At 41.0% G+C, this 11244-nt stretch overlaps 2 protein-coding genes across 2 annotated transcripts; both read right to left on the bottom strand.

Moving 5' to 3' along the window:
- Positions 1-1147: 1147 nt before the first annotated feature.
- LOC148215427 (vomeronasal type-2 receptor 26-like) lies at positions 1148-2458 on the bottom strand. Its single transcript, XM_088143615.1, has 2 exons — positions 2389-2458; positions 1148-2043 (listed from the first exon to the last, which is right to left on the bottom strand). Exons 1-2 carry the CDS (start codon positions 2456-2458, stop codon positions 1148-1150), a joined length of 966 nt encoding a protein of 321 aa, XP_087999741.1.
- Positions 2459-5444: 2986 nt separating this feature from the next.
- Positions 5445-9953, bottom strand: LOC148215426 (vomeronasal type-2 receptor 26-like). The gene is made up of 4 exons (XM_088143614.1): positions 9687-9953; positions 8472-9284; positions 6565-6792; positions 5445-5474 (listed from the first exon to the last, which is right to left on the bottom strand). Exons 1-4 carry the CDS (start codon positions 9951-9953, stop codon positions 5445-5447), a joined length of 1338 nt encoding a protein of 445 aa, XP_087999740.1.
- Positions 9954-11244: the final 1291 nt, after the last annotated feature.

Here is an 11244-nt window from a genome sequence, read left to right as displayed (position 1 = left end):
AGGAAGGGAAAATCACCTCTAGAAACTCTGAATGATTCAACAGGCGGGTGCCCAAAGGGAGAAGTCACAGATGTGGCTTCAGACTTGGAAGATGAGCCAGTGAGGGAGACAGGGGAGTTTGGCCCCAAACTTTTAGCATGGCCACAAACATGAACAGATTCACATCAATGTAGGCTTATGTCCTGCCCATAACAGCAGAGTCCAGTTGAAAAAGAAAGATTCAAGCATAGTCTCTTTAACTGGTTTTACTATCAAGAAATAAGGGGTTGTGAGATAGAATCTTGGAAACTGAGTAAGGAAAACTCCTGTCCTTCATTAGGGCATTCATGAAGGCAGATTCTCTCTGAGTTGTTTGAACCTCTTTTTCCCAGACTGTGAAACTGGAGGACAAACTGCCCTTTTCTCAGCTAAGGCCAAACTTGAACCATCCCTCTGCTTGTTGTTCTTAATTGTCTGAGATTTCCTTATGACCTTCCCTGCCCTCTAGTGAGTCTCGGAGCTCTCTTTTCATTTAGTGGGTTGTGATTTGCAGGGGATTTGAGCTCTATTGGTCTAATTAGCAGAGGAGGTTCCATAGCTGAGACAGGCAGTGGCTGCTGTTTTGAATGCTGACTAATATGGGGAAGAGCAAACACATTTCAGGTTGATTTTATTACTTTTTTTCTTCTTACCATTCAGCAAAACTCAAGAGAAAGAGAGGGTTTGCTTGGTGTGGGATGCCTCAGGGTTGGCTTCAGGTGGTCCAAGTGCAATTTGGCTCTTTCCATAAAAAGCAACAATGAATAACCTGTTCCTGGCTTAAGAAAATGGCGGCTCTTTATGAAGCTGGAAGTAACCTGGATAGCGTATTTCTTGTATTAATAAGGCATTCATTAAAGACAGTGCCTATAATGACAATTCTGAAAGATGAGTGACCCTTAAATTAAAGAAATGTATGCATTGAGATGTAGAAACACACAGTAATTCTAAACATTCAGCTGCAAAAATACATGGAGAAATCCTATGGACTCAAATGTGGTCCTCCATTTCTGGCATGAAAAAAACATAAAGTATTTGTTTTCCCTTATTTATATACTTTTAGCCAAATAAGATTATTTGGATTTATCAAATGACATTGTTAAGAAGTAACTTCATAACAATTGCCATTTTATTTTAACTTCAAATGTTCTTTTGTGTTCAGATCTGGCTTCAGAATGATAATATAGCACTTAGGGATGAAGATGCAGCTCAGAAGTCCAGCACTGGAGGCCAAGATGGAGAAGACCTGCATGGCCACCAGGTACTTCCCTTTGGTGCTCAGGTAGGTGGGCACAAAAGACACCCAGACGCTGCAGAAGACCAGCATGCTGAAGGTGATCAGCTTGGCTTCATTGAAGGCCCCAGGGAGGTTCCTGGCGAGGAAAGCCACTGTGAAACAGATGGTAGCCAGGAAGCCCATGTAGCCCAGGGCAATGTAAAACATGGTGACACTGCCTTCATTGCATTGCAGAACAATCTCTCCAGGCTGTGAGTGTATATTGGAATCAGGGAATGGGGGAGAAGTGCCCAGCCATATAGTGCAAATGAAAACTTGGACACTGGAACAACAAAGAATGATGGAGTTGGCCAAGCTCTTTCCCAGCCATCTCTTTAGTTTATTCCCCGGTTTTGTGGCCAAGAAGGCCACCACAACTGTGATTGTCTTTGCTAGGACAGAAGAGATGGCAGTCGAGAAAATGATGCTGAAGACTGTTTGTCGCAGGAGGCAGGTCGGTGTGGTTGGCTGACCGATGAACAGAAAGGGGGTCAAGAAGGAAAGCAGGAGGGAGATCAGGAGGATGTAGGAGAGGTCCCGGTTGTTGGCTTTGACAATGGGAGTTTCTAAGAATTTAATGAAGATTCCCAAAACAAAGCCTGTAATTAATGAGAAGAAGAGGGCAACGGTTGCTAGGACAATTCCCAAGGAGTCTTTATAGGATAAGAAGGTTATGACCTTGGGGATGCAGCGATCTTGGTTTATGTTTGGATGCTGATCTTCTGGACATTTGGTGCAAGTTTCTGCATCTATAGAGAGCAAGAGTAAAGTAAAGAAAGAAAATAAAGATTGTTATATGAAATCCATTGTTTGGATGATAGATGATGTTGAGAGGCTGGAAAGACAGAAGTGATAATGTGAATTAATATATGTGGAGGAAGGCCTTAAAAATATCTCTGTTAAGGAAGCAAAAGGAAAATTTGGATGGTGATGAACCTGGAAGGTGAAGGGAACTGAGATGTGCTTCCTCTCTTCCCTGTCCCCTTGGAAGGAGTCCTAGAACTGGAAAGAGCTTTTTGGAAAGAGCCTTGTGCTGGGGGGATCCCAATTTAAGACAAGGGTGCTGTGACCTAGATTTTGTGACTGAAGGCTACCATGTTCTTCTGTTGGTGAATTCAGTTGTGGCCACATTTGGGCTGAGATGCCTTTGCAACAGTAATTCATGTCCTCATGACCACTAGAGTAATGTGCACCACATGGGGCTGCCCTTGAAGACCACCAAAAATTTCACATGGTCTAGAACACAATGGGCATTTTTATTGGCTGGCACTCATCATCATGAAAATATTACACCTCAGTGCTCTGAGCGCTGCAGTGGCTTCTAATCAGCTTCCAAGTGAAATTTGAGGTCTGGTCATTACCTATAAACGCTGATATGCCTTGGCACTGAATTATCTTCAGGACTCTAACCTGACTTGTTTGTCCCAAGGGAAAAGGCTGGTACTCCCTTATTTCCACAAGGGAGCTATCATGGCAGCTCCTAGGCACTGTTTTCCTACGGCATTGCCTATAATTTGGAACAGCCTTCTACTTAAACCTATGGTTTGGGCCTTCTGGAAACTATTGAAAACAGAGCTATCCAGATGAAGGGAGGAATGTACCATATTCTATTCTATTATTACTATTTATTTATTTATCATATTTATATTGCTGCCCATCTCACACAAAGTGACTCTGGGCAGTATACAACAATTAAAAAAGTAAATACATAAAAACGATTACAAAGAAAGAACTATAAAAGCACACAATAATAATTATTAATTATTCTAGGCTACCCAACTCCAGAGTAAATTTGGGTTCACAAGTTAAAAGAACACGAATGTATAAAGAACAGCCAACATCGCAACAACTGATGGACAAGATAATCTCTATCCTCCTCACCCCATGTCAAGGGGGCTGTCCACACCCTAGCCCAAAGCAGTCCCTCAGATAATTGGGCCCTATGCTATGTCGGGCTTTATAGGTAATAACCAACAATTTGCATTGCACCCAGAAGCCAACTGGCAACCAATACATATAGCAGAAGAGCCTCCCCCATCACTGTTAGTGCTGCCATATTCTGGACCAACTGTAGCTGTGGAGTGGTCTTCAAGGACAGCCCCATGTAGAGCCCATTGCACTAATCCACTCATGAGGTGATCAAGGCATAAGACTGTAACAGGGCCCTCTTGACTGAAAAATAGGAGTCTCTGAAACACAAGTTGAACCTGTGCAATGGCCTTCTGTCACCTGCTACTCAAGCAAGAGCTGAGAGTCCAGGAAGACTCCCAGATTATTCACCAGTCCTGAGTGGGACAGTGCAAGATCCCCAGAATTGGCAGGGCCAAGTATTCACAGCCACTTGGTCTGGCTAGGGTTGAGTCTGAACCTGTTCCTTCCCATCTAGACAAGACCTCAACTGCATCATCATCTATGTTAACAATAAGCTTTTACTGAAATTTGAAATGGAAGAAGAACAAGTTAAACAGCATATGATAAAATGGGCTAAGAACTTTGGTTATAACATATAGATGGATCAATAGGAAAATATGTGGTTGAAAGGACTGAAATTCACATTATTTATTTGTTTATTTATATATCAAATTTGTCACTTTCCATCTCATTGAAACAACTCTGGGAGGTTTACAAAACAGTTAAAATCAATTAAAATTACAATATACAATACTCTTATTAAATAGAAAATAAATGGATCCAAGAATAGATATACAATTTTATAGTTTTTAAAATTTGTAATTATTTTTATGTATTTATTCTTTTTCATTGTTGTACGCCACCTAGAGTCACTTTGTGTGAGATGGGCAGCTATATAAATATGATAAATAAATAAATAAATAAATAAATAAATAAAATTGGCAGTCACTCAGGGAGTGTCATCAAGGCACCAGCCACCCCCAGGATTGGGTAAGATTGTTATTACCCCATGCAAGCTGGCAAAGCCAGGTCTTTAATCCTTTCTGGAAAGCTGGGAGGGTAGGAGCCTGCCACACTTCTGGGGGGAGAATATTCCAAAGGGCGGGGGCAACGGCAGAGAAGGCTCTCCTCCTGCGACCCACTAGCCAACATTCTCTTGCTGAGGGGGTCCACAACATGCCCTCTCCGCCTGACCAGGTGGGATGAGTTTATGTGATTGGGGTGAGATGGTCTCTCAGGTAACCTGGACCCATGCCATGTAGAGCTTTAAAGGTAATAACCAACATTTTGAATTGGACCCGGAAGCAGACTGGGATGCAATTATGTTATAATTTATTTTTTTTTTACAAAATGATGTACCGTTGATGCATGACACTAGAAAAACTTTCTAGAATGTATAAAAATACTTCAAAGCTATGTTGCAAATGTGGAAAACAAGAAGGATCATTTTATCATGCTTGGTGGACTTGTAAAAAAGCTGGAAAATTTTGGGTTTAAATATACTCAGCGATACAAGATTCATATTCAACTGAAACCAGAACTTTTCTTGCTGGGATTAATGGATAGGCAACTAGAAAAGACTTAAGGAAGATTGTTTTTGTACATGGTAACTGCAGCGAGATTATTATAAGCATAAGGATGAAAAGACTACCAAGGAGACCCCTCCCCAACACTGGCAGGGCAAGCGACTATAGATAAACACAGAGCAAATCCCACCCCCTTCTAGCACTGAAGATGTTACCAAGTTGGGTAGCGAAACGTCTGCAAGAAAACAACCAAGCTCAGAGAACACCAAGGACTCCACAGTATCTATAACTGCTGTCAAGAAGATAGGATATAAGATCTTTTTCTTTTCTTTTCTTTCTTTTTTCTACCTCTTTTTCTATTTTCTTTTTTCACTATTTGCTATTTCTCGTGGGTTTTTTTGGTGATTTTTATTTTGTTAAAAATGTCTTCAATAAAAATTATATATATAAAAAGAAAAAGCCTCGAGGGGAAGGAGAGGAAGGGTTTTGCATTGCAAATTCTAGCACAAAAATTAGAAAGTTTTGCAGAAATGGGGCCAGATCACTTTTGCTTCACTATTTGAATACCGATGGGAAGAAGAAGGGCTTAGAAGCTCTTAGAGATGAAGGCAATGATTGCCTCAAGTGGAGGGAGTGTTTCTTCCTCTGAGAAGGAACCGATGACTCCCTGGAGCTAGCCTGTAGCAAAATAAGTGTTTCTGCCCAAACCGACATCAGTACTTGAGGTGATGAAGGAGGTCACACTGCAGAAGGAAAATGTTGACAGTGTGATGAGAGGGAAAGCAAATGAAGGCTGGCAGAATGTGCTTTTGTCCTTCAAAACATGGCTGCTGTCCCACTGAGATGATGGAGTAACTAGGCAGTGTGGAGAAACCCAAAGATTTAATCCTTTCTTCCAAATTCTGACTACTCAGAGCAACTGGCTAAATAACAAAAGGTGAAAGGAAGAAATGCCTCCTCTCTCATAATGCCAGGCCCTCATTGATCCACTATATTTTTATGTGCTGCCCAAGTTTAATTTCTAAGGTTATTTCCTATCTTTTTGGTCTCCAAAACTGTGAAATAAATTCTGCATATTATTTTAAAAAATGGACAAGGAAAGAACTAAGCTTAGAATGGCCTTTGTATAGCCCTTCCATAGCAAATGTTGGTGAATGGCTTTCCCCAAGATTTTCCTGTTTCCTCTGGTGTCACCCACCTTCCATGGTGGAGATGGTTCCTTCTGCACAAGGAAGACAATCATAGCAGCAAATGGGTTCTCCTTCCTGAGCCACCTTCACAAATCCAGGATGACAGCTTTCCACACACCTGGAAGGAGGCAGTGGCTAAGCAGAGAGAAGAAGAACATTAAAAAAATTAATTTATTTCCAGAAAGGGAGCAAAGTAGGAAATGGTTAGTGACCTTCAGTATAAGGCTTAGCTTTGCTCAATTTGAAGCCTATCTAAAACATGGTGGTCACCTCACTGATTCAGTTATATGTTGCTTACCAGGGTATCTTCTCCTCTGAAATTTCACACTACAGTTTCTAGATTTAGGTTCTACATTAATGCTACATTCTTTAAGAGAAGGTTGGATGGAATGTTTGTTTTGGGAAAGTGAATCATGTTGCCTTTGTGGTTCAAATCTACTTTGCTTAAACACTTTCCTTGAACTAGTATTGCTAGGGTAAATTTCTCATGGAGACTTGGGTAAAAGGCCAAAGAATATGTTATTTACCTTCAAGAACCGATGAAATAAAATTGACAAACATCCAACCCCCCTTCCCAAAGCAAGAGTAACTATATTATTAAAAGCATCAGAAGGTGTGAAAGGAAACCAACACTTTTCCTCACCTTGCTCATCATTTCCATCCATGCAGAACTATTTCGGTTGATTGTGAATCTCAAATCCTGGGATCCCTTTCTTTCTAGATGCCCCAATGTCATTCTAGTTATGGCTTTGTAGGCAGAAACAACAGAGGTCATGATATCTAAGTCAGCCACCAGGTCTCCTTTCTCATCCAAGTATACCCCTTCCATGGAATTATTATAAAACTGGGGGTTCTGAAGGAAGCCGTGAAGCTGGGATGGAAAAGAGAAAACAGGGCTTAGAAAGAAGTCAACATTTCCTCCATTTATGCTGTAGCCCTCTACCTCACTGCTTCAATTTGCACTTCTTTATTTCAAGGGGATTTTGAAGGAAGTTGGAAAGAATTTGTAGTGTCATGGTGTCACCTCCTTTGATGAGATCCCTCTTCCAGGTTATTGTAGTTTGGCTTTTATTAAAGACGTTTTGGGAGAAGAGAGAATGACTCCATATATAGAAGATGAATTGAGTGCTGCAGCTCAGGAAAAAAAGCAGCATAGAGAGCAAACTAAGTATGTAATCTCAGAGAACATTATGAAACTGTTTAGAAACTTCTGCCATTTTCTCTGCCAATTTCTGAATTCCTTGCCTTTCTTTCACTGAACTGAACAATCTATTAAATTCTCATAGGTTATTAACTCCTTCTTATTGGATTGACTTGTACCATAAAACTCTTATTAAGAACTGTTTGTGAGAGTGTTATTGTTGAACAAAGGAAGACACTAGTGGAAAATTGTACACTTTGAATCTAACCTTGAATTTATAATCTACAAATTGATCTAAGTGGTCTGGATGTTCTTCATATACATACTTTTGTATAGGAGGTAAACCTATGGCCCTTCTGGCTCCCTCAAGCAGAAGTCCCTCAGCCCTTCCCCAGAGTCTCTCTTGCTGAAACCTCCCACATGCCTATGGAGACCCTGTTTGGCCACCACCATAATACTCTGTTTTGCAAAGAAGACTCCTCTCTCCATCTTCATTCAGGAGAGTAGAAGAACTTCCTACTCTCGAGCTTTCTTGACTTTTCTGTAGTGAGCAGAGTTGCTGGGATTCATGGCAGGTTAAATTTCTTGTGAGAATATGATTATGGATTTCAGAAGAAGACACAAATGGTTTGCATATAGATGAAGATGAAGGAGCTAATTGAGAGCAGAAGACAATAAAAAAAGGAAAATGAAATAATGACTCCTTCAGCTTTAACTCAGCTGGTCCACCTTGAATCCAGCTCATCCTGGTCTGCGTTGGTCTACTTTGAATCCATGATTTCTCACAGCTTCCTCACAGTGCAACAGAGAGCAAGCTGGTCTCATTTCCCCATTCTGAGTATGAAGTCTTACACCCGCATCCTGTTTGAAATCTGTAAAATTCTATATGAAGCTATGCCCAGTTTATCCTTCACCATTGAGTATCTCCCTTCCAAAAATGAACCAGCCAGATCCTACTTGGAGAAGTTGGTTCTGTGCTGACACTTGTTCAGACCCTTCCTCATGGGTTGTCTCCAATCAGGCTTAGAGTAAAAGAACTGATTGTAGCCAAGGATTGAGACAGGTTCTGGGCCAATGGAGATGAGCAGAAGGGCAGTTCAGCAAGTAGTGGAGCTGGAGAGGTTCTACTCCCTAGCAGACATGCACACACCATCAGTGGGGAGAGCCCTGAATTGGACAGGACACAGTCGTGCTATTGTGTGCAAAGAGAAAAGTCAGAAAGGAGAGAGGAATGGAGATAATGCAGTGTATCTGTCAAGAAGCAGATGTTATTTTATGAAATGAGGAATAAAGATGGCCTGGTAGTGAGGACAACATATTCTCAACATAGATTCATTTTTTTTCTTCAGAATAAATTAATTTTTCAAAATAATTGCACAGAGGGGGTGTGTATCATGGAGAAGAAATACCTGCCAAGGCTTCAGGCTTTGAGCTTCCAACCACTTGCCAATTTTTCTCACTGCTCTCTTAGATTGGGATAAATTGGCTGAATTCAAGGCCCGTGCCACAGCCCAGATAGTGTTATAAATGAAGTAGCTGTCTAGAGCCAGGATCCGTTCTGTCTCCTCTCGGGGCAGAGGCTCCAGTTCCTCTCTCTCCCTGCATTGTCTCCAGACTTTCACGGATGAGGCAGCCTTTGCATATGAACATTTGAAGGCTTCCTCTAGAAAGTGTTCCATGAAAGAGTAAAAGAGCTTAAAATTGTCATAGTTTGCCACTTTCTTTGTTTTCATAGGAAAGGAAAAAATGGCGTGGATGCTGTGGAAGTAAGAGATAGAAACCTTCAGACCTAAACTGAAGTCCCAGCGAGCCGTTGTGATCCAGACTTTTCCTACAACGGGTGTCTTAAAGCTGGCAAGCACCTTTTCTATAACTGCTATGCCTTCTAGGAAAGAGCTGATTTCTGCATGGTAAACAAAGACATTGACTTGTCTCCACTTCTTGTATTGACCAAATTTTACTATCATATCACTGGCGGTCACTGTGAAGCTTTGTGATATAACAGCACAAATGCCTTTCCTTGTCAGCATAGAAGTCAACATCTTCATGAACCTCTGGCTGTTGCTGGTGTCTGGAGCAACCAAACCAACCAGCGTCCACCTGAAATAGAGGAGAAGTTTGACAATCCCTGGATACTGGACTCCTTCAGTGGGGACCATTGGGTAGAAAAAAGGAAATTGAGTCTTGTCACTCAGAATCGGTGAAGCAAATGTGTAACTGATCTGAAAAGGAGAGAAAATAAGTAGGTTATAATTTGGGATCCATGCAGGCCCAATCTGAAGATAAAGATGCTTATCCATATGAAGAGGAAGGACCACCTCTTGCAGCGAAGACCCTTGGGTGGGGACTTCTCTGCTGCTTTGGCTTGTACGTTGCTTCCCTTCTCACTGCTTTTTGAATCCGGCATTTTGCTCTCACAAAGCGCCACAAGGGCCACTCGGTCTGGATTGGGACCTGGGTGGCAGAAAATGCATCTGCACTAATCCTTCCCTCCCTTTGAGAAGCCCGAACCCTCATCCTGAATGCCTATCACGTCCACGATCAAACCCTGCTCTTCATTTAGAACAGAGGAGCTCCGATTGAAAGCTGCATGACTGAAAATGGTCTTCCCAGCAAAGACACACCTGGGGGATTTTGTAGCTGCCCAGCATGGTTGAAATCTGGATGGAGATATCCGTCTCAGCCCCTTCGAGAACTATCAATGGGGTTTTCTGCCTTCCGCAGCTGTAATTGGGAACATTGGCCTCCCCAGCTGAAAGCAGGTCCAGCAAAGCATCCGAAGTCGTTCGGGCATTGAAATAACCTTCGTACGTATTATAACCCAGTGTGAAATTAGGTAGGAGATGAGGATCCTGGTTGATCTCCTGGACAGCAAAAAGGTAGGATAGCATTTTCCAGTATTTTGTGGATGCTGTCCTGCAAGTATAAATATATCTTAAAATCAGTGAAAAAAAAGTTTTACTTAAAATTATTCAGTATTATACTTCTAATTTGGTTAAAAAGAAAAATTTCTATGACTGGATTACAACATCCAGGGGGCTGGGTTACTGTGCTAACAGGTTCAGTTTACTATTTAATTTGGTTTTCATATGATTGTTTTGTAGGGTGGGTCCGGTTGCTTTCTTGATTATTGTGGAGGTTTTGATCCTGATGTCGTGTTTTCTGTTCTTGTTACCTGCCAAAAGGATCACTATGAAGCATTTGTCAGCATATAAATTCTCTCTCTCTCCCTCTGTCTGCCTCTCAAGTTTCCCCAAAATATTAAAATAGAAAATAGTAAAAAAAAAAAGTATGTTAAAATACGTTGGCTTATATTTCAAAGGAACTATCCCAGCTGGTTACAGGAAGAGAAAGCTGCTTTACGACTTTGCCACTTATTTGGATGGGTTGTTTCCATTCCCCTAACAAATGTGGGAGACATCACCAGTGGTCAACGCCTTTCAATTCAACTCAGGGATGCTTTCAAAAAAAAAAAATTAAAATTGTAAATGCCATCCAGTCTTATCCCTCCTTCAGTGAATTACACTGACGCATAGACACATAGACACACACAGGAAACTATGACCGTTTTTATCAGTTTGTCAAACTGTCAAAGGTGGAGAGTTAAGTAAAGAATATTTTATTGTTACATTATTCTCCAGGACAAACGCTGTCTCCATTTTACCAATCAAAAATGTTGAACTGGCTCGAGGACATCATACCCTCCCCATAATCAAAATATGACACCAATAGCTTTGCATATTATTCAGATAACAACATCAGAATAGTTAATACTAAAGAATATGATCAGCTTCTTTCAAGAGTAACTCATTTATTTTTCATATTTATATAATATGAATATAATTCATGACTTCTCCAAGGCAGCTGTTTCATAACATGTTTCATAACATGCTTCAGTCCATCCCTGCTGCCTTTCCCACTGGACACTCATTTCTGAGAGCATGAAACACAAAAATGTCTCTCAGCGTTTGGGTAGGTGAAGTACCTGGCATGAATTCATGAATGGGAACCATAGATATTTGTAAGGTGAATGAATGGATGAATCAATCAATCAACCAATCAAGTCCTGTCTTGGAGTCCTTCATACTGTCAGAGAATTTTGTTGTGGAAAAAATATTATGAGGTTCTCTAATCTATCATGTAGGGAGAACATGTATCATTTTTGCATTCTTTTGTCCATGT

This window comes from Python bivittatus, unplaced genomic scaffold, assembly GCF_059951505.1.
Source record: "Python bivittatus isolate LINGU-HERP-01145 unplaced genomic scaffold, Pbiv_v1 ctg000290_np1212, whole genome shotgun sequence".
Taxonomy (NCBI): Eukaryota; Metazoa; Chordata; class Lepidosauria; order Squamata; family Pythonidae; genus Python; species Python bivittatus.
The sequence above is the reverse complement of the archived record's forward strand: the minus strand, read 5'-3'. Positions and strand labels throughout refer to the sequence as shown.